The sequence below is a fragment of the Nicotiana tomentosiformis genome, chromosome 5, assembly GCF_000390325.3.
Source record: "Nicotiana tomentosiformis chromosome 5, ASM39032v3, whole genome shotgun sequence".
NCBI lineage: Eukaryota > Viridiplantae > Streptophyta > Magnoliopsida > Solanales > Solanaceae > Nicotiana > Nicotiana tomentosiformis.
This window is the reverse complement of record NC_090816.1, coordinates 88,217,108-88,240,004: the sequence shown is the minus strand read 5'-3', so window position 1 is coordinate 88,240,004 and position 22,897 is coordinate 88,217,108. Positions and strand designations below refer to the sequence as shown.

The following is a 22,897-nucleotide window of genomic DNA, read 5'->3' as shown; positions in this document are numbered from 1 at the left end:
CTGTGAGAGAATAAGAGAAAGATATTTAGCACAACATCAACTGCACAATAGGAGATGAAGAAATAGTAATTTCCTAACACCCTATAGCCTCTCAAAGATAAGTACGGACGTCTCTGTACCGATCCGCAACACTCTATTAGGCATGCTCATAACTTGTGAGACCAATGTGAACCTAGTACTCTGATACCATATTGTCATGACCGAATTTCTCCTATAGGCCGTGATGGCGCCCAACGTCGCTGCTAGGCAAGCCAATGGTAAACTAACCATATGATTGCTCTTTTTAATAAGTTACCAAATAATTAGATTTTGTTTATTAAGAAATTAAGGAGTAAAAAATTTAATAAATAAAATGAAGGCAACTGAGTGGCAATCAAAGCGATATAAATACTCCAAACCATAAAGTCCACTAGTATGTGTACCAAGACCTGGTGTCATAAGTGTATGAGCAACTAGTAGAATATACAAAACTCTAACTACTGTCTGAAATAAAAGTAGATAGAAAAATAAGTGCAAAAGGGAGACTCTAGGTGCTGCGGGACGGCTCAGGAAGCAGCTCACCATTAGGCCTCAGGGTAACGGGGGTACGCGCCGGTATGACTGCCAGATGCACCTGCCTCAGATCCTGCACGGTTAGTGCAGAAGTGTAGTATGAGTATATAAACAACATATAGCCAATAAGTATCTAGTCTAACCTCGAAGAAGTAGTGACGAGGGGGATAATAATAAAAATACAAAAATTCTAAATGAGCATGGTTTATGTAAATAATAATAATATCTCAATAACAAGCAGGAAATAAATAATTCTTTCACAAATGGTAAATCCCAAGTCAGTTTATGACATATATAATTTTTAACCTCTCAGACCATAAAATAATATCAAATATAATTAAGTTTCGAGTATTATTACGCACTATTATGCCGAGGTCGTACGGCCCGATCCAGAATAATGTGTACACTGCCGAGGGTCGAGCGGCACGAACCATAGATGCATCTATTCTACTGCCGAGACGTTCGGCCCGCTCCACAAGAAGAGAGGATACTTTATGAACATTCAATTTAAAAGCTATTACAAGGCTAATACACGAAGAAGCACAATTTTTATTAACGGTCAAGTAACCCGCCAAAGCTCAAGTAAGTGAAATTCGGTCTTTTACAGTTCCTCTATCAAGTTCCAATATAATTTAGGCACTTTAATTAACAAGTAGGGTGCAAATATTACAAATATTTCATGATTTGGGTCCTACACTACCTAGACATAAGCATAATTAGTAGCTACGCACGGACTCTCGTCACCTCGTGCGTATGTAGACCCAACAATTTAAAGCAAGTAGTAATTTAAATCACCTATGAAGTAAATTCCCTCTTATAAGGTTAGGCAAGAGACTTACCTTGTCTCAAAGCTCGCTTTCCGACCTCAAATTCACTCTAAAGACTCAACTCGGTGTCGAACAATCCAAAACTAGTTAAAGGTTGTGTAAATTAATCAATACATGTTCAAAAGTTCATAATCTAACTATTAGAGTGATTACCCAACCCCTAAAATTTATCCCCGGGACTTCTCATCGCAGAAGCGAGGCCACTTCTATGCATGCTCCTCCGCTTCTGCGGACCACTGGACAAATGGCCAAAACCGCTTCTGCGTCCAAGATCTCGCACTTGCGGGATCGCACCTCTGGCCAAAAGCTCGCAGGTGCGGGCACACCAGAACTGGTGTACCAACAGCCCCTTTTGAGCTATAACTCGATCCATGCAACGTCCGAGTAGCACCCGAGGCCCCCGAGGCCTCGTCCAAACATACCAACAAGTTTGTAAACATGAGACGGACTCGCTCAAATCCTCGGAACGTGAAAAATAATATCAAAACTAAGAATCGCACCCCAACCCAAATCGAATCAACTTATGAACTTCAAGTTCTTCCTTCTTGCTCCGAACAAGCCGAATCATATTTAAACTACTCGGAATGATACTAAAATTTGCATGCAAGTCTTAAATCACCATACGGAACTATTACTGGGCTCAGAATCCCAAACGGATTTCGATAACACCAAAATCTACTCCAAACCAAATTTAAAGAACTTTAAAACCTTCAATAAACCAACTTTCAACTTTTAGGCACTGAAACGCTCCCGGGTCACCCAAAACCTGATCCGAACGCCTGCCCAAGTCCAAAATCATTATTCAAACCTATTGGGACTGTCAAATCCCGATTTCGAGGTCGTTTACTAGAAATGTTGACCCAAGTCAAACTTAGCTCCTTTAAAGCCAATAACAAGAAACTAAGTGTTTCGATTTCAATCCGAACCCTTTTAAACCCGAACTATCCATCCTCGCAAGTCATAAAATAATAAAAGCACATATGGTGAGCCTTATTTAGGGGAACGGAGATCTAGAAAGCAAAACGACCGATCAGATCGTTACAAACACATAATTAATAAGGAAACGAAGAGACTCCTGTGCATGAATGTTATTTATTATTGTAAAATGTCATGAACAAAGCATTTAAGTACCGCTGCTTCATTCTAACTCACTTGGTTCACTTCTAATGTAATTAATTACTCCCTCTGGTCTATTTTAATTGATTTTTTAGTTATTTTAACACATATTATGAAATTTACCTTTTAGAATTAATTAACAATAAAATTGACCATATTAACCTTAATTTGTTCATTAACAATATAACAATACTCCTAGGCTCTTTACTCCAATGGTAACTTTGAAAAAAAAAAGTTAATTACTTCTTTATATCTAAAAAATTAAATATTATGGACCACAAAAAAAAGACCAAAAAATGGATCGGATGTAGTAATTATTTAATTTAAAGTTTATTATTTTTCTTCACGGACAAAATGGTAACACAATTTTAAAGGATATTATTGTAAACTAACTTTGAAGGTAGGAGCTTCATACTTTTAGTATAACTAGTTTCTCGGCACGTGTGTTGCACGTGTATGTCGAGTCATAGTGCACACCATTCATGAAATAAATTTAAATTTTATTAAAAAAAATTAAATAAATAATTATCTATTAAAATATGTATACAAGTTTTTGTGAATGATCAATGTGGCGATATAGTTGTATCATAACTTATTTGTTGAGGCCTTGTGAGAAAATATGTTGTGGTTGTAAAGTCCAACATTGTGGATTATTTGGTCATGTGCTTCATTTGTTGTCATTGTGATATATATATTGGACTAATCTAAAAAGATATCCTTCATTTTCAAGGGAAAATAGCTGAATTCCTCGGATAAATATATTTTTCCAACATATTGATTCATTTTAAAATATGCATGTATAACATTGTTGTTTAATCCTCTGAAGCAATGATGATTGGTGTAACCACGTATAGTGAAGGGTGGTCAGTTAAACACCCTTTATCGAAAAAATTATAATGTGTAGAAAAAAGTATAATATGTATATAGAAAATTATATTGAGTATATCGATAAAATATATATATATATATATATATATATATATATATATATATATATATATATATATATATATATATATATATATATCCTTAGTGAAATTTTTGATTTCGCCATTGTTGTACGAATCATCTTTGTTTTGTTGCATAATCCAATTTGAAGGTTCAAATTTCAAGTAGCACGATTGGTGCATTTTCTTTCAAAACTATCATATTTAAGGAAATATAAATATATCTAACTTTTTGTTGGTATTTTTAGAATATAATGCATATATATAGAGGAAAGAAAGAGAATAAGCGAAACGTAAATGGCATAATGGGTTCAAATGAAAATTCGTTCCAAACAAATACCATACCTTAAAAGCTCGTAACAAATAAACACCGAACTTTACAAGCAAACAATTAACGTAAGCTAAACAACAACATAATCTGTCAATGTCTGATGCCTAAACAGAAGAAGCATAAGTTCATTAATAATGTTTTCATAAAATAAATGTGTGAAACAAAAACGAATTGTATCTGTACGAAAATACTCTTTTGATTAACATCTCGTCGAGGTTCAATTAACATACGTATTCGGGTATATGTTCTAATTAGTTCTGTGCGGTACACATAACAGAAAGAAAATATACTATCAACATATTATATAAGTTAGCCACAAATATATCTTTTAACGAATTTGAACATGAGACCAGTTAGTCCGTAACACCTCTACTTTGTCTAGTTAACCATTAAGCCCTATCTTCGAGGGGAAAAAACCTATTTTTCCTTTTTGTTTTCCAACTAAGTGTTTGACTTCCGTAAAACATAATTTATATCTTACAACACTAAACCACGAGTACAGCAGAAGAAAACATCATCTATCGTAAAAATGTAACAACAGTAGTCCATATAGTCCTGTCTTAAAACTTCTACAATAAAAATATAATATTTAAAAAAATAGAAAAAACACTAAACAAAAAGGATATCCTATACTGTAATTGAATGACCAAAGAACGATAGTGAAAAAGTATTTTTTAGGGAAGAAATGATAATAGTATGTCTTCAATTACAATAACCAAATCACACTCATGAAAGAAAAATCACGAAATTTTATACAAACAAATGATAAGTATTATATATCTGCATTTACACACCCAAAAGGAAAAAAGATGAATGATATTAGACCTAATATTTTTCAATTATATCATTACCGCAATCTAAAGAATTTTGTATACATGTTTCAAGATTTTTAACAAGCAGCCTTGAATTTAAAATGAACATTACCTTGAAAGAAGGTGAGCATGAAGAAGGACCTTTTTAGATATTACAACAATGAAGATAGAAGGGCTAAGAAAGTGTATTCAATTCCTGTTACCACTGACGTTTTTAAAGGCTTCTGAAGATAGCCATTATGGAGAAGGTTTTACTCTCATTTTAAGAAGCAACTCAACAGATTTTTTATCTTGATTGATAAGGCACAATGGGTGAAACCAAAAGACAAAAAAATAAATAGAAGATGTTAGTTAATTCTGATGGCAACTAATAATGAAAGGTTACACCCCTTCGAATAAATTTGATGTTCTTATGTATTTATTTAAAATAATTCAAATTATTAAAAATGGCATTTAGGTAATTCAACTTTTTAATTTAGGGGTTTTTTGTTTTTATAATAATATGGATATGATATGATTAGCTCTTTATTAGAACTTTTTGTCTTTCTATCTATACTTTCCTTATGTTTTCAATTTTTTGTTTGTGCTTTCTATTGGTTATCATCCAACCACCACCAAAAGAGAGGAGATTGCACAAATAATAAGTACTGTCTATCACCGCTAGCTGTCACTATATCACTATCTTGCTTTCATATGTTGAGGGAACAAATCGTTTTGATACAAATAATTTTATAACACCATGTAAATTGATTTCGAGTTGGTTGCTCTAGTGGTAAACACTCTCAACTTCCAACCAAGAGGTTGTGAGTTCGAGTCACTCCAAGAGCAAGGTGGGGAGTTCTTGGAGGGAGGAAGCCGAGGGTCTATCGGAAACAGCCTCTCAACCCCAAGCTAGGGGTAAGGTCTGCGTACACACTACCCTCCCCAAACCCTACTAGTGCGATTATACTGGGTTGTTGTTGTTGTTGTTGCATGTAAATTGAAGATTTTCTTTAATATTTTGTGAATATAATTATATACTCCTTCCATTTTGTTTACCCGTAAAACGGTACAGTTGAATTTATACGTAGTTTCTAGACAAATAAATTAATTTGATCCCGAAATAAAAAAATAATCAAAGAATTATGTGTAACGACCCGACTTGTCGTTTTAAGAATTAACACCCCGTTCAGTAACTTAAGGTCTCGAGCAGTTTCGCAATATATATTATGACCCGCAGGAGTGGTCGAGTTTAATTTTTCGGAAGATTCGAAAATAAATTTAAAGAACAATTCTCATTTTTAAAGTTTAAATGGAAAGGGTTGACTGGAGAGTTGACTTTTGAGCAAACGACCCCGTAATAGAATTTTGATGATGTCAATAACTTCGTATGGTGATTTCGGACTTAGGCGTATGTCCGAATTTGGATTTAGAAGCCCGTAGGACAATTCGACGCATTTTGGCGAAAGTTAAAAAATAGAAGATTTTTGAAAAGTTCGACCGAAGGTTGAATTTTTGATAACGAGGTCGGATTTCGATTCCGAAAATTGGAACAGCTCTATTACATTATTTATGACTTGTGTACAAAAATTGAAGTAATTCCGAATTGATTTGATACGTTTTGGCGCAAATTATAGAAGTTGGAAGATTTAAAAACTCATAATTCGATTCAATGCGCAATTCGTAATTTCGGCATTGTTTGACGTAGTTTAAAGCCTCGACTAGGTTCATATTTTATTTTGGGACATGTTGGTATATTTGGTTAAAGTCCCGGGGGTCTCGGGCGAGTTTCGAATAGTTAAACGGACCAAAATTGTGCTTGAAGGAATTCTGGAATTCTTTCAGTTCTGGTGCAATCGCACCTGCGATGGAAAGGTTCGCAGGTGCGCGACCGCAAAAGCGACAACAAGGTCGCAGATGCGGCCTAGACTGGAATGGGCAGAGGTCGCAGGTGCGATGCATTTTTCGCACCTGCGTGGCCGCAGAAGCGGAAGCTCTTCCGCAGGTATGAGAGGACAGTGGCATGTTGACGTCGCAGAAGCGAGAATTTTCTCGCAAAAGCGAGCTCGCAAGTGCGACAAACGTGTCCGCAAGTGCGAAACTGAGCAGAAACATAAGGATTGAACTTGATCATTTTTTCATTTTCGTTTTGGATTTTTGGAGCTCGGATTTAGGCGATTCTGGAGGAATTTTTCACAAGCTTGGTTGGGGTAATTGTTCTATATCCTAAAGTGATTATATTTCATGAATCTATGGTTATATTCATCATTTATTTCGGATTTAAATGGAAGAAATCAAGATTTTTGCAAAATCTTTCAAAAACCGAAAATTCAAGATTTAGAGGACGATTTGTTATTAGAATTCGATAAAATTGGTATGGCTAAACTCGTATCGGAATGGGTGTTCGGATTTCGTAAAAATTATATCGGGTTCCGAGAGGCGGGCCCCGCGTTGACTTTGGTTGAGTTTTTAGAACAAAAATTATAAGTCGACGTTTTATTATCCGGAATTATTTTCGATGAATTTAAATGAAGTTGTACAATTAATTTGAATAGATTTGAGCTGTCCGGAGGTCAATTCAAGCAAGAAGGCGATTTTAGAATATTGACATAACTTTAAAAAGGTAAGTATCTTGCCTAACCTTCAGTGGGGGAATTACCCCTTAGGCATTGAGTCTTATGTGGAAATTGTGTGATTGAAAGCCGTGTACGCGAGGTGACGAATACATACTAGGGCTTATATATGCAGATTTTATTGGTTTAAAGTTTTAGGCATCTTTATGTATTAATTTGGATAATTGTTGGCATTTGGTAAATTCTTGAATTATCACGCCTCATTCCTTATTTGTCAAGTTTGTATTTTATATAATAATTTGGTGTTATTGTCACTTGGATTTTATGTGAATTCCGTGTATTTGTTAATTTGATATTTTTCTTAGAATTAAATTCATGATGGAATCCTTACCTGTAAATATTTATTAAATAAGTTTAAATTGAGGAGTTAATATAATTATCAAGAATTTGGATTAATGAAGGTGTTGCCCTATACTGAGTATTTTTCACCTCTGTTGATTGTTTTGGGGTTTTATATACGTTTTGTGGAGCCTTGGGCTATTTGTTGAGAAATTTATTGATTCTGCTACGTATTTGGAATTTGGTTGTGGTCAGCGGCAAGTTGTGATATGAATTGTTGTATTGTGTTGTGATTTAAACACTCTTCTTGATGTTATTTATGCTTCCTACCTTACTTGTTAATGATATACATGTGCTTGGTAAGGAAGAGTATAAAGCACGAAGGGTGATGCCGTGCCATTTAAATTATATTATCATGTGAGGGAGAGTGTAAAGCACGAAAGGTGATGCCGTACCATTTGAGAGTGTAAAGCATGAAGGGTGATGCCGTGCCATTGAGAGTGTAAAGCACAAAGGGTGATGCCGTGCCATTTCATTTATATTATCATGTGAGGATGAGAGTAAAAGTACGAGGGGTGATGCCGTGCCATTATTTTTATATTATCATATATTCATGGCACGAAGGGCGTTATCGTGCAGGCAAGGACGAAAGACATACATTATATTGTGATATCGTTTTGTTGTGTATACATTCATGCCTTTATCTTGAGATGTTATTGTGCACCTATGCTTTCCATGTGACTTGTAGTCGTTGTTGATTCCTGTGTGCCTCCACTTTATTTCTTTTATTGTTATTGGCATTTCTCCAACCTAGTTGGTACTATTATATGTATGCACGGTGAGAAAGATATAAATACACGAAGGGTATTGCCGTGCCAATTGATTTTATCTACATATCTATATTGGTGAGAATGAGACAAGTACATGAAGGTATTGTCGTGCCATTTGATGTGATAAGTTGAATATATTTCTCACGCCAGGAAAGTTAAATGAGGTATTACATGATGACTGTTATTTGAAAGAATTATGTTTGAAAGATATTTATTTGAAAGAATTATATTAGAAAGATATTTACTTGAAAGAAGTATATTTTAAAGATATTTACTTGAAAGAATTAAATTTGAAAGATATTTACTTGAAAAAATTATATTCGAAAGATATTTATTTGAAAGAATTATATTCGAAAGATAATTTAAAAGAATTATAATGAAAAAATATTTATTTGAAGGAAGTATATTCAAAATATATTTATTGAAAAGGATTATATTCTATGGACTTTTATTGAAAAACTTATAGATAAAAGATGTATATTTTGAAGGACTTGATTAATTGATTGTACTTATACTCATTATTTGTTGAACAATATTAATAGTGTTCTTGTTGCCCTGCTGTGTATATCACCGGTTGATTAGTGTTGCCATCATTGTTATTTATTTCCTATTATTTTCGTATACTATTTTGCATAGGTTATTAGACTAGTGAGTGTCTTGACTGCACCTCGTCACTACTCCACTGAAGTTAGCCTTGATACTTACTGGGTACCGACTGTGGTGTACTCATACTACACTTCTGCACATTTTTGTGCAGAGCCAGGTATTGGAGATATCGGACTCGGATAAAGTTAGAGTGTGATCGCAAGGATTCAAGGTAGAGCTACTTGGTCATCGTAGTCCCTTGGAGTCTTTCCATTTTTATTGTACTGTTAATTTCTTATCCGAACAGTATTGTACATTCGGTCTTCGAGATCATTCCATGTATTCAGTTAGAGTTCGTGACTCAGTATTACCAGTCTTGGGAGGTTGTTTGTTGAATATTTCTGCTGTTAGTGTTGACACTTGCATTGAAATGAAAAATGGCTTGAATTGTTATTATAATCGGCTTACTTAGTCTCAGAGACTAAGTGCCATCACGACGCCTGTGGTGGGATTTTGGGTCGTGACAAGTTGGTATCAGAGCTCTAAGTTCATAGGTTCTATGAGTCACGAACGAGTCTAGTAGAGTCTTGTGGATCGGTACGGAGACGTCTGTACTTATCTTCGAGAGGCTACAGAACTGTTAGGAAATTTTCACTTCTTTTATTCCTGTCGTGCGGAATTTGTTGATTTTGGAATTTGAGACTTTGTATCTCTATTCTCTCACAAATGGTGAGGACACGTGCTACCGGGTCAACTGAGCAAACCCCCGCACATACTGCTAAAGCCGCAAGAGGCCGGGGCCGAGGTAGAAGTCGGGGTAGAGGCCGATTAAGGGCACGTGTCGCATGTAGAGCACCTGTCAGAGTAACAATTGAGGAGCCGCCAGTAGCTCCGGTCGGGGGACAGGTACCGGAAGCACCTGTTGTTACCCCAGGATTTCAGGAGACTTTAGCACAGTTCGTGAACTTGTTTGGTATATTAACTCAAGCATGGTTGATCTCCGTTGCACCAAATATTTCACAGATTTGGGAGGAGCTTAGACTTCTACCGCCCGTACTCCAGAGCAGCATGTCTACATTGGTCAGGTTCTGGTGTGGTGCCTGTACAACCTGTTATTCCGGTCATGTCTGAGGTCGGGTCAGAGACATTAAAAGAACAAAAGGGGCTTGAGAGGTTTAAGAGATATAGCCAACCTACTTTAGTGGCACAACTACCGAGAATGCCCAGGAATTTCTAGGAAAGTGCCACCATATTCTCTGCGCCATGGGTATTGTAGAAGTGAGCGGAATTTCCTTTACTATATTTCAGCTGTCAGGAAAAGCGTATGGTGGCAAGTTTATGATATGGATAGACTAGTCGATGCAACACCACCAACTTGGACTCAATTTTCAGAGAAGTTTTGAAAGAGTTTGTTCCCCAAACTCTTCGGGATGCGTGGCGCACATAGTTTGAAGGGTTGCGTCAGGGCACCATGATAGTGTCGGAATATGACATCAGGTTCAGTGAGTTAGCCCGTCATGCACCTATCTTGGTTTGTATAGTTAGAGAGCGAGTTCGCAAATTCATTGAAGGGCTCGATTATGATTTTAAAATATGTATGGCTCGAGAGTTGCAGACTGACATTCCATTTCAGCTAGTAGTAGAGATTGCTAGGATGCTAGAACGTGTTCGAAGTGAGGAGAAGGAGGCTAAGGAGGCCAAAAAGTCTCGTAACTCTAGAGGATTTAGTGGATTCCACTCTGCAACTATGACTCATCATGGCGGAAGCTCGGGCAGTCGGTCAGCCCAGTCCGCAAGTCAGAATACTCGTAGTGCTTCAGTTAATACTTTTAGTGCATCACCGGCATGGGGTTCTTACAGTGGTTATTCCAGTTATCCGACAGAGATTCAGTATGAGCATCCGCGCCCGCAGAGGGGTTGTTATGAGAGTGGTGATACTAGACACATCAAGAGAAATTGTCCTAGACTTGGAAGGGGTGGATTTCATCAGAACACTCAGGCTACAAGCTTTACTCCAGTTAATACTCCACGTGCATAACCAGTTAGGGGTGGAGGAAAGGCGGGTAGAGGGCGCCTAAGAGGTAGAGGCCCGACCCATTGATATAATTGTTATGAATTGGCTGAGGCCGATACACCAGATGGTGTAGTTACAGGTATGATTTAATTTCTAATAAAAGGAGCATCATTCTTATTTTGATTTGATTCCGATTATCGAGGTGAGAACTCCTTTCATGCTCCTTATATATGGTGGATTAGTGAATTTGTACCCCACTCCCGTTTTTATCCCTGTTGGGAGATTTGAAGATGTTAGTCCGTGTCTATCATTTTCATTTTGTACACTACTGAGGGCTATAAGTCCAAAAGTGACTTTATATTATTCACTACATGGGGTTTTGATGTGATTTTGGAATAATTGATCTCAATTTTATGAATTATATGCCCTATTGGTATAAGGGTTCATTATGTGTTATGAATTTGTTTACGGAATTTATTGAAAAGAAGAAAGAAAGGAAATTAAAAAATTTCAGCTGGCACAATGTACAAAATATTTGTGATTCGGAGTTGAGGACGAGATCCTCGCATTTGTATATGAGGTGAAATATTTAAACTGGGCTACGAGCCGCGATGAAAGTTATGTAAGGACGAGGTCCTTGTGGTGAAAATTTTTATGATTTTAAATTCTCTTTTTATGAAATTAAATTTTGTACTATAGTATTAATAAGGAGTCATGCCTGTTAGGCTTATTTGATAATTCTTTTATGTATTTCTGTGCATATTTATCCATAATTGTGAGGAAAATATTGAGTTTTAGCCCACGAGGTGAGTGCCCAGGCGGCGTTAAATGTAACTCGTTAAATCGGGTAAACAGTTATGAAGTCTTCATGCCTCACATTTTGTGTTCAGTTTTGTGAAAATTCGAAACGAGGTTTTGGTTAATATGAGGTTAATTATATTGTGATATCGTTTTGTTGTGTATACATTCATGCCTTTATCTTGAGATGTTATTGTGCATCTATGCTTTCCATATGACTTGTAGTCGTTGTTGATTCCTGTGTGCCTCCACTTTATTTCTTTTATTGTTATTGGCATTTCTCCAACCTAGTTGGTATTGTTATATGTATGCACGGTGAGAAAGATATAAATACACGAAGGGTGTTGCCGTGCCAATTGATTTTATCTACATATCTATATTGGTGAGAATGAGACAAGTGCATGAAGGTATTGCCGTGCCATTTGATGTGATAAGTTGAATATATTTCTCACGCCAGGAAAGTTAAATGAGGTGTCACATGATGATTGTTATTTGAAAGAATTGTGTTTGAAAGATATTTATTTGAAAGAATTAAATTAGAAAGATATTTACTTGAAAGAAATATATTTTAAAGATATTTACTTGAAAGAATTAAATTTGAAAGATATTTACTTGAAAGAATTATATTCGGAAGATATTTATTTGAAAGAATTATATTCGAAAGGTATTTATTTGAAAGAATTATAATGAAAAAATATTTATTTGAAGGAAGTATATTCGAAATATATTTATTGAAAAGGATTATATTCTATGGGCTTTTATTGAAAAACTTATAGATAAAAGATGTATATTTTGAAGGACTTGATTAATTGGTTGTACTTGTACTCATTATTTGTTGAACAATATTAATGGTGTTCTTGTTGCCCTGCTGTGTATATCACTGGTTGATTAGTGTTGCCATCATTGTTATTTATTTTCTATTATTTTCGTACCGACTATGGTGTACTCATACTACACTTCTGCACATTTTTGTGCAGAGCCAGGTATTTGAGATATCGGACTCGGACAAAGTTAGAGTGTGGTCGCAAGGATTCAATGTAGAGCTGCTTGGTCGTCGCAGTCCCTTGGAATCTTTCCATTTTTATTGTACTGTTAATTTCTTATCCGAACAGTATTGTACATTCGGTCTTCGAGATCATTCCATGTATTCAGTTAGAGTTCGTGACTCAGTATTACCAGTCTTGGGAGGTTGTTTGTTGAATATTTTCGCTGTTAGTGTTGACACTTGCATTAAAAAAATGGCTTAAATTGTTATTATAATCGGCTTACTTAGTCTCAGAGACTAAGTTCCATCACGACGCTTGTGGTGTGATTTTGGGTCGTGACATTATGCAATACATAGCCTTAGGATATAGACGAAACAACATAAGCAACAGTTCCAGGAACAGGATTTTCGGGCACAACAACAATGAAATCAAAAAGTAAGGAGATAAGATTTTATTGAGCTTTGTATAGAATGTAGCATAAGTTTGCCAGAAAATTCGTGTCTTTTACAATGATAACTGAGCTCACTATTTAAGCTATGGAGGAAGTTCTAGGATCGTGCCCTTATTTAATGTCAATTATGAGGGACATTGATGAAGATGTAACGGTGAACATAAATGCCAAATGCCCTATAACGGGTAATTGCTCTTAATGCCATGGAATATTATCAATTAAATGCTATTGAGCGAAGAGCATTTATCACATCTTTATGAGCGTTATTCTTTCCGGTGATAAACAAAACAATTGCCTTCGGTCTTTGGTCATCCCCCCGTCTTGGGTTCCACGTGTCCCTTTTTTGGACAGCCATGTGTCATAGTATATTTTACCCTATACGGATAGTCTCTCTGCTTTCCAGTGACATAACTTTGTGTTACCGGGAAGTTGGTAGAAATACTCTTTTGGGGAGAATTACTATAATTCCCTCTGAAGGCTTTTCACGGTTGATTAGACGCATGTCTCTCCACATTTAATGCCCTGAACGCGCGTCATCCCATGATTCAGCACAACTTTTGCCGATTATCGAGGTAATCATGGCCATGAATTTAGCTGCCAAAACTTTTACTTATACGTGTCAACCTTCTCCCTTATGCTTCATAATTCTTCAAGCTTCCCTTATCTAACTTGCATCTTGCACTTCATCTTTTCTCTAATTCTCTTCAAACAAAAAACCTTCTCCTTCTTCCATACAATGGCTTCTTCCTCAAAGCGTACCGATTTTTCAAAGAGCAAGAATAAGGCCGAGGACTCTGCTCCTCCAACAGTGGGCTCCATCATATCTAGAAGTCTTATTACCACAAAAGACTTCGAAGAGAAATTCCCTACTGCTAACTCTCGTACATAGGTCGTTAGTAGGTACTCTTCTTCCATACGTCCTTCTAGCATTCCTGTTGTGAAGAAAGACTGTAGCTTCCATGACTTGGATATTATTGCTCCTGATCTATCAGAGCGAGTCACCCTACCCAAAAAGGGTTTTACATATGAGCAGAGAGCTTGACTCCATGATTGCGGAGTTTTGCCTCCGCTACCAAGTGTGTTTGGCACAAGTAAGTCCTTTTATGTGGAGGACGGTTTCTTGCCTTCGATGTTTGTGCCAGGAGACTAGAGATGAGCTAACCTTAGCTCATATGAAGAATCTCTATTCTCCCAAAATCTTGCGCGGGGAATGATAAACCTCTGCAAATGTGGCCACCATGATTAGTTGTCTAGCATGGATGATAACAATGACCGTGGGTGGATGGAATAGTTCGTTGCAGCTTCAACCAATGACGCCATTCCAGCAACGGCTCCATCCTTTTCGGTAGCTTGGAACCACACTCGTAAGCTCTTTATTTAGTATTTTATTTTACTAAATATTTTTCTATATCTGTATTGATCCTCTATCCTTCGCCCGGTTCAGTAACTCGATGGATCCTACCAGTGGTTGAAGGTTTGGATCGGTGGGTACAAACGATCTTAGATGTTATGATGCCCGAGACTTGCTTGTGGAAAGAACTGGCCCATAAATACGGGTGGAAGGCCAAGAATCGTGATAATTCAAACTCACCTTGTTTCAATTTTTCATGTGAAGAACTTGATTGATCCCTTCTAACCAGCCTATCAAATTAGGTCTACCCGCGGGTTCTGTTGTTATTCTCGAGGAGGATGTCTTGGCTGATCCTGCTGATGCGGCGAGGCTACTTCAGGAGGCGCTTACTCAAACAGGTGTATCTGGGCCTGCTTCAGGAGCAAATGTTTCTTTACTGAGTCCCCGGCCAGAAGACAAACAACCAAAGAGAAGAATCTCCTCCGTAGCAGGGGAAAAGAATAAGAGGGCGAGGACCGATGCTCCCAAGTCATCTCTGGTAATGATGGTGACTGGCCCTCCTTCCGGGCCGGTCATAGAAACCGTGATGATCGACGATGATGAAGAAGCTAGTGATGAGGGAGATTCTCTACATAGAAGACGATGATCCTCATCATCTTAACAGGATGCTCGACCTGTTGAGATAGTTACACCAACCGAGGATGATGCCTCGACACTTTGGGGAGAGTTTAATTTGGTAGATAATGTCAACTCATATTTTCGATCCCCAATTGTTGTGCCCAGTACTGCGGGGCTGAGTACCAGATCCCTGGTGTCTCTGATTGGGGAGCATCTAATAATCAACACTGCATTTGATGTAGTTACTTCTCACTCTTCAACTCTATCAGCTTCATCTCCATCTTCACCAACACCAGCAACTACTACATCACTTCCATCTTCATCCACTTTTCCACCATCAACTACTACATCATGTCCACCGGCCGCACCTGACCATGAAGAAGGTGTTCCTCTTCCACAGTCCCCAGTTCATGGGAATTTAGGGCAAAATTATGATGCCCCTTCTGAAGATTTGCAAAGGAGGAGGAATATTAGTCGATCGATCTCTATAGGATGCAACTTGCTATCCCCACTGGTGGAGCTTGCTAATTATCTGAAGCCTCTAGCTTTAGAGAAAGACTAGGAAAAGATTCATGCACTCTCGGGAGAGTGTTTGTTGAACAACACCATGCACAATGCCACAGCGGTAAGTTCCTTTCTTCCTTTATTACTCCTTCTATTTTTGGGTATGAACATATCCTGAATTTTACCCTTCTTACTTTGTAGGCAAACTTTCTTGCTTCCGAGGGCCTTCATGGGTTGATTCATAAAAAGGAAGAGATTACCTCCGCACAGGATCAACTTTTGGCAGAGCAGGAGCAACATGTCGCTCGCCTTTCAGAACTGGAAGCCAATGTTGTTGAGGCTGTTGTATTGGAGGCTCGTTTGCGACAAAGAGAGCAAAGAGTGGTAACTCGTAGCCAAGAAATTAGACCGTTGAGGGTTAGATTTGACGAATTTAGGGCCAAATTGGTTGAAGTCCATAACGCCATTCTTGATGCAATCGAACGCGAGGCTGCCTCCGCTGAAAGAGTGATCAAATTAGAGGGAGCCTTGAACTCTAAAATTGAAGAGCTTGCTTCTATGGGGGCGAAATACGCCCAGCTGGAAGAGAAGTATAGGAAAACTATCGAGCATAATAGGCTTTTTAGTTCAACTGTATGTGAACTTGATGTTAGCCTCAAATCTGCTAAGTCCGCCTAGGAAAACCTTTCTGCCGGTGTAACCCAACTCAAAGAAGAACTTAAGCGTCGAGCGGCTTCCCTCGTTGTTGAGAAAACTTACTCTATGTACAGCATAAGGAGAAAAACCTTGGAAGAGGCCAAAGCTGGTGTCATTGATTTTGATACCGAAATTGCTAAGGCCTGTGAGCTTGAGTTAGCTGCTAAAAGTGGACTCCCAGCGAGGTCTGATGCACGTGGTCCTTCTGGTTCCAGTTCCGAGTTCTCGGCAACTGAAGAAGCATTGGAGGCTAATAATGCTGAAGGCCAAACTGGTGAAAATGTTAAGCCATTGGTGGGTCCGTCTACTTCTCCCGGGGTTGCATACACTTCTCTTCCTCCTGGTTCTGGAGATACTGCAGTTTAGCTTTTCTTTTCTTTTTCCAATTCTTGCACATGTGCCGTTTTAACGTGCTTTTGTAAATAAAAACATATTTTTCTCAGGTACTGTTTGAGTCTTCCTTTCATTTGAATATTCATGCAAGTCTTTAATCTTTGCATTTTCTTCCTTTTGCTTAAAAATTTTGTGCAAGCTTTTCTGTTTTGCATCTTATTATGTGAAACCTTGGGTGTATTCTCCCCGAAAGCATTTTTGGCTCAGAGTATCAGCCCTTTTGCGTGAGGGCTTTGATAAGTATTTGCGCAAGTATACTTTTTGCATCCTTTCGTATATGGCTTCAGGTGTATCTTTCCCCGAAGGTATTTTGATTCCGGGCATAAATTCTTCCGGAACCAAACCTTTAACGTGAGGGTTTTTATAAGAGAAGGCCCTCTTATGTTTATGGTGCTCTTGAAGAGGACGTCTCCTGTTCATTATGTCACTAGCATTTGAAGTACTTGTTTAACTTTCAAATGACAAAGTTAATTTATCGTTCATACAAGAAACAAGTTAAAAACAAAAGGATTTTATTTTATTCCTTCTATTTTCAAAATGTACATAAGCATTTGCTATGCTGAAAAGAAATTGCGACTACTTGTGGCTAACTTGTACAACTTGTTTCTCCGGGGCTGGCCGCGCAGTCCCCGATCCCGATGATGCAATTATATTTTTGCTTTTCGTTTCCCGGTCGACGTGGTAGTCATTGTTGCCGTATCCTCATATCATTCCCCCTCCCAGTGTTCAAATGTGAAGATTGCGCATTGGAATACTAGAAATCTTGTATCTTCGAAGATTCCACTAATTCATTGCTAGATAATCCTTAACTTTGTAACACACTTTACTTTCCCTTAGAAATTTATGCTATCGGGCGAAGGACTATCTAACAACCATCTAGTGGTTTGTGTTCGTGAACGATCAGGTAACCTTTGCTCAATAGCAAACTTAACTTCCCGGTGGAAATTTGCTATAGAGAAAAAGATTATCTAACCATCCCCGAGTGGATCTTTGCTTGTGTGCCTTGCTATTAAAGGTCTTATTGTTGTTGTCTTCGTAGTATGCTTTCTGTTGCTGCCTCATTAAAAACCTTGCCAGAAAAACCCAATTGGGACAAAATTTGAACGAAGGGAAAAAGAGTGCAGCACATACTTTCTAATCGGATAATGTTCATCAGCAATAATATCTTTTGAGGTGTGCCACGTTCAAATTGCTAGGTAACTTTTCTCCATTTTGATTTTCTAACTTATATGAACCCTTCTCGGTGATAGCTGAAACCCGGTAGGGGCCTTCCCACTTTGGACCTAGTTTCCCCGTGTTGAGCTCCCGAGTGTTTTGAGTTATGTTCCTTAGGACCAAGTCTCCTACTTTGATATAACGGAGGTTGGCTCTTCGATTATAATACCACTCCATTTTCTACTTTTGAGCTATCATACTTACATGCGCCAATGTGATGACCCAAAAGGTCATCTTATGTTTTAGAACTCGAATCTGCGCTCTTAAACCTTAAAAATCTCATTTTTAACCTCCTCGATTTGTGTGTGCAATCCGGGCAGGTTTCCGAAAAGCTTTTATGTTGAAAAAAATAAAAATAAGAATTTTTGCCTTAAAAGTTAATTTTAGTTGACTTCGGTCAATATTTTTGATAAACGGGCCCGGATCTGTGCTTTGACGGTCCCGTTGGGCCCATATCGAATTATGGGACCTGGGCGTATGCCCGGAATCGAATTCGGAGGTCCCTAGCTCAAGTTATGAATTTTTGATAAAAAATAAAATTTTGGAAATTATTTGTTTTTAAGAGTTGATTGATATTTGGCATTGTTAGTATCGGTTCCATATTTTGGTTCTGGAGCCCGGTACAGGTTTGTTATGATATTTAGGACCTGTCTGTGAAATTTGGTGAGAAACGGAGTTGATTTGACGCGATTCAGACGTCCAATTGAGAAAATAGAAATTTTAAAGTGTTCTTGAGAACTTCCTTTGATTTGGTGCTAAATTCGTAGTTCTAGGTGTTATTTTGGCGATTTGATCATGTGAGCAAGTTCGTATGATATTTTTAGACTTGTGTGCATGTTTAGTTAGGAGCCCCGAGGGCTCGGGTGAGTTTCGGATAGGCCACGGTGTGTTTTGGACTTGGGGAAAATCTGGTTTTCTGCAGATTCTGGTGTCTGGCATATCCTTCTTCGCGTTCGCGAAGGTCTCCTCGCGAACGCGAAGAGTAAACTGATGAGGCAGGGATTTCTTCTTCGCGAACGCGAAGCAATGGGGGCGTTACCCTTCGCGAACATGACAAGCCCATCGCAAACGCGTAGTGTTAGGCACTGGGGAGGGGCAGACAACTTTTTCTTCATCGCGAACGCGAAGACCAGGGAAGGGTAGCCTACGCGAACGCGAGCACTGTCTCGCGAACGCGAAGGCTTGGCAGCCCATACTCTTCGTGAACGCGACAGTGCTCTCACGAACGCGATGAACACTGTCGCCCAGCACTTAACAGAACCCAAAAACGGGATTTTAGCCAAAAATTCTTTTTTCTCAAAAACCAAACGGTGAGAGATAATTTTTCAAGAGTCATTTATTCCCCAAAGTGTTGGTAAGTGATTCTAAACTATTTTCTTTCAATTACCCATTACATTTCTTGAGTTTCAACCTAAAATCTAGAGTTTTTATGGTAGAATTAGGGGTTAGGGTAGAAACTAGGAATTTCGGAAATTTGGGGATTTAGACCTCAATTTGAGGTCGGATTCCAAAACCAATTATATATTCGAGCTCGGAGATGAATAGGTAAATGAATTTTGGTCCGAACCTCGGGTTTTTACCAAGCGGGCCCGGGGTCTTTTTTTGACTTTTTGGAGGAAAATTTGGAAAATTTAATTTATGCAATATAATTGATTCCTTTAGCGATATTTGATATTATTGAGTCATTTTGAATAAATACGAGTGGTTTGGAGATGAATTCCAAAGGAAAAGTTGTGATTGAGAATTAAGTGGCTTTCAGAGCGAGGTAAGTGTTGTGTCTAACCCTGACTTGAGGGAATTAGGAACCTTAGATTACTTGCTAAGTGTGTATATGTGAGGTGACGAGTACTTATGCGCCGCCAATTTACCTGTTTTCCATGTTTCTCTGTTTTTCTTATATTGTCTCATTCCTATACCAAATTGCTACGTGTTATACTAGTGTTGTTTAATTTAACATTCTTATCATGTTTACGGATTTTCTGTTGATAATTGAGTTTTTATTTCAAAGTTGAGATTGATATTATAGAACCAAATATTGAAGTAAGGTTTGTACTTGTTATTCTATCTCCCTGTTGTTATTTATGCATTGCATTATGGTAAGGGAGAGTGTTAATGCACGAAGGGTGATGCCGTTCCATATTGTGAGTGTTAATACACTAAGGTTGATGTCGTGCCATATTGTGAGTGTTAATGCACGAAGGGTGATGTTGTGCCATATTGTAAGTGTTAATGCACGAAGGGTGATGCCGTGCCATATTATGAGTGTTAAAACATGAAGGGTGATGTCATGCCATGATGTGTGAGTTAATGCACCAAAGGTGATGCCGTGCCGTTTCTATTAATTTTATGGTGAGATTGAGAGTAAAAGCACGAAGGGTGATGCCGTGCATTTTTCCTTACTGTATTCACTATTCCTATTGATTCATGGTATATTGACTGCTCCGGTGATCATTTTGTTGTAGCTCTTTATCTTGTATTCCCCTCAGTATGTTCCCCTCCCGACATTTCCTGTTTAGTTCTTCATTTCTGTTATTGGCATATACACTGTTAAATTGTACAGGTTGATTTGTAGGTGTCTTGGGTTAGCCTCGTCACTACTTCGTCGAGGTTAGGCTCGACACTTACCAGTAGATGGGGTCAGTTGTACTGATACTGCACTCTGCACTTTCTGTGTAGATTTTGATACCGACTCGGGTTGATCGAGATTTTGCTATTGGTCCACTGTCTGGAGACTCAAGGTAGATCTATCGGCGTTCACAGACCTTGAAGTCCCCGTCTATATTTTCTGTTCTACTGTTTCTTTCATTCAGACAGTTGTATTTCTTTCTGACTATTACTTGTAGCAAATTCTAGAATTCTCGTGAATTGTGACTCCAGATCCGGGTGGTAGTAATTAATACAGTTTTATGATATTCCGCACTTATTATATTTTATCTTAGTTAATTATTGTTACTTACTAAATAGAAATAAGGAATTGGTTTAATGATTCTCTAACGTTGGCTTGTCTGGCAAGTGAAATGTTAGGCGCCATCACGATCTCGTCGGTAGAAAATTTCAGGTCGTGACAGTTGGTATCAGAGCCCTAGGTTGCCTAGGTTTCATGATTCACGAGCAAGCTTAGTAGAGTCTGGAGGATCGGTACGGAGACGTCTGTGCTGATCTTCCAGAGGCTATGAAGTTTAGGAATAGGTTTCACTTCTTTTCTTCTTTGTCGTGCGATTTTGCTTTCTCAATGTTGATTGAACTCTTTTACTCTTATTCTCTCATAGATGGCGAGAACACATACCGCTTCCTCAGCTGAGCACCAGCCAGAGCCTCCAGTGGCAGCTCCTACGCGGGCAGAGGTCGAGGACGAGGCCGTGCCAAAGGCGAGGCAGGGGCAGGGCGCAGCCTAAAGCCCGAACAGCAGCCCCAGCAGTGGATCCTCAGATAGAGCTTGACGAGGTTCCAGTCCAGACTGTTCCTGCCGGACCAGCTTAGGTTCCGGAGGGGTTCATTGCTACCCCAATACTTCAGGACGCTTTGATCCGTTTGGTGGGCCTTATGGAGAGTGTGGCCTAGACTGGCGCATTTCCCATGGCACCAGCAGTCTCTCAGGCTGGAGGAGGAGCCCAGACTCCCACCACTCCCGCTCCGGAGCAAATAGCTCCCCAGTATCAGGCTCCAGCAGCTCATCCAGTCGGATTAGTTCAGTCGGTTATTGCAGCACAGGTCGGAGATGGGCCAACTATGTCTTCTGAGGCTTTATGGAGATTGGAAAGGTTTACCAAGCTCTTTCATGTTCACTTCAGTGGTGCTCCTTCAGAGGATCCCCAGGAGTATCTTGATAACTGTCACGAGGTTCTACGAAACATGGGTATAGTGGAGACCAATGGGGTCGATTTTGCTGCATTTCAGATGACTGGTTCCGCCAAGAAATGGTGGAGAGATTACTTGTTGACCAGACCAGCTGGGTCGCCTACTCTTACTTGGGACCAGTTCTCTCGGCTCTTCATAGAGAAGTTTTTGCCTATCACATTGAGAGAGTAGCGTCGCCGTCAGTTTGAGCGTCTTCAGCATGGCAGTATGACTGTTACTCAGTATGAGACCCGTTTTGTGGATTTGGCTCGTCATGCTATTCTTCTGCTTCCCACCGAGAGATAGAGGGTGAGGAGGTTTATTGATGGACTTGCTCAGCCTATCAGATTGTAGATGGCTAAGGAGACTGGAAGTGATATTTCTTTTCAGGCGGCTGCTAATGTCGCCAGACGAGTCGAAATGGTTCTTACTTAGGGAGGTCAGGGATCTGACAAGAGACCTCGTCATTCTGGTGAGTTCAGCGGTACCTCATCTAGAGGCAGGAGTACATTTGGTAGAGGCCATCCTCCCAGGCCATTTCATTTAGTGCTTCAGGCATCCCACGGTGCCTTAGAAAAATAGTCAATCAAAATTAAAAGAACTCTTACTTTTTCAGGATCCGGTGGTAGGGGTCCGACGTTGTCCATCCCTCATTTCATGAATGGCTACGGGGACAGAACCGAATGTAAGGGTTCTGCTGGTTGATGCACCAGTGATGCATAGCATTGACACTTATCACATTTTCGTATGAAGTCTTTGGCATCTTGTTCCATATGAGGCTAATAATTGACCACTCCTCGAATCGCGCCAATAGAGCCTGAACCTTTACCACGTATTGTTGCATGTGCTCCTCTTTGGTCTCGAAGATCCCGTAGACCTGATTTACCACCAGTTGTGAGTCACATTTGATTTCGATGACCTCAGAGTCAAGTCCCCGGGCTAATTCGAGCCCTGCAATTAAAGCTTCATACTCTACTTCATTGCTAATTAAATGGATCGTCCTGATGGCTTGCCTTAGGGTTTCCCCCGAAGGCATGATTAAGACTATACTGTGCCCGAACCCTTTTATGTTGGAAACTCCGTCCATAAATAAGGTCCAAACCTCTGATATCGATTCTGACACCATTACTACCTCCTTGGTTA

The 22,897-nt window shown here is 38.9% G+C and overlaps 1 protein-coding gene across 1 annotated transcript; it reads left to right on the top strand.

Annotated features, from left to right (window-relative positions):
• The first annotated feature begins 15,716 nt into the window (after positions 1-15,716).
• Positions 15,717-16,675, top strand: LOC138892740 (uncharacterized). Its single transcript, XM_070176476.1, has 3 exons — positions 15,717-15,734; positions 15,815-16,246; positions 16,292-16,675. Exons 1-3 carry the CDS (start codon positions 15,717-15,719, stop codon positions 16,673-16,675), a joined length of 834 nt encoding a protein of 277 aa, XP_070032577.1.
• Positions 16,676-22,897: the final 6,222 nt, after the last annotated feature.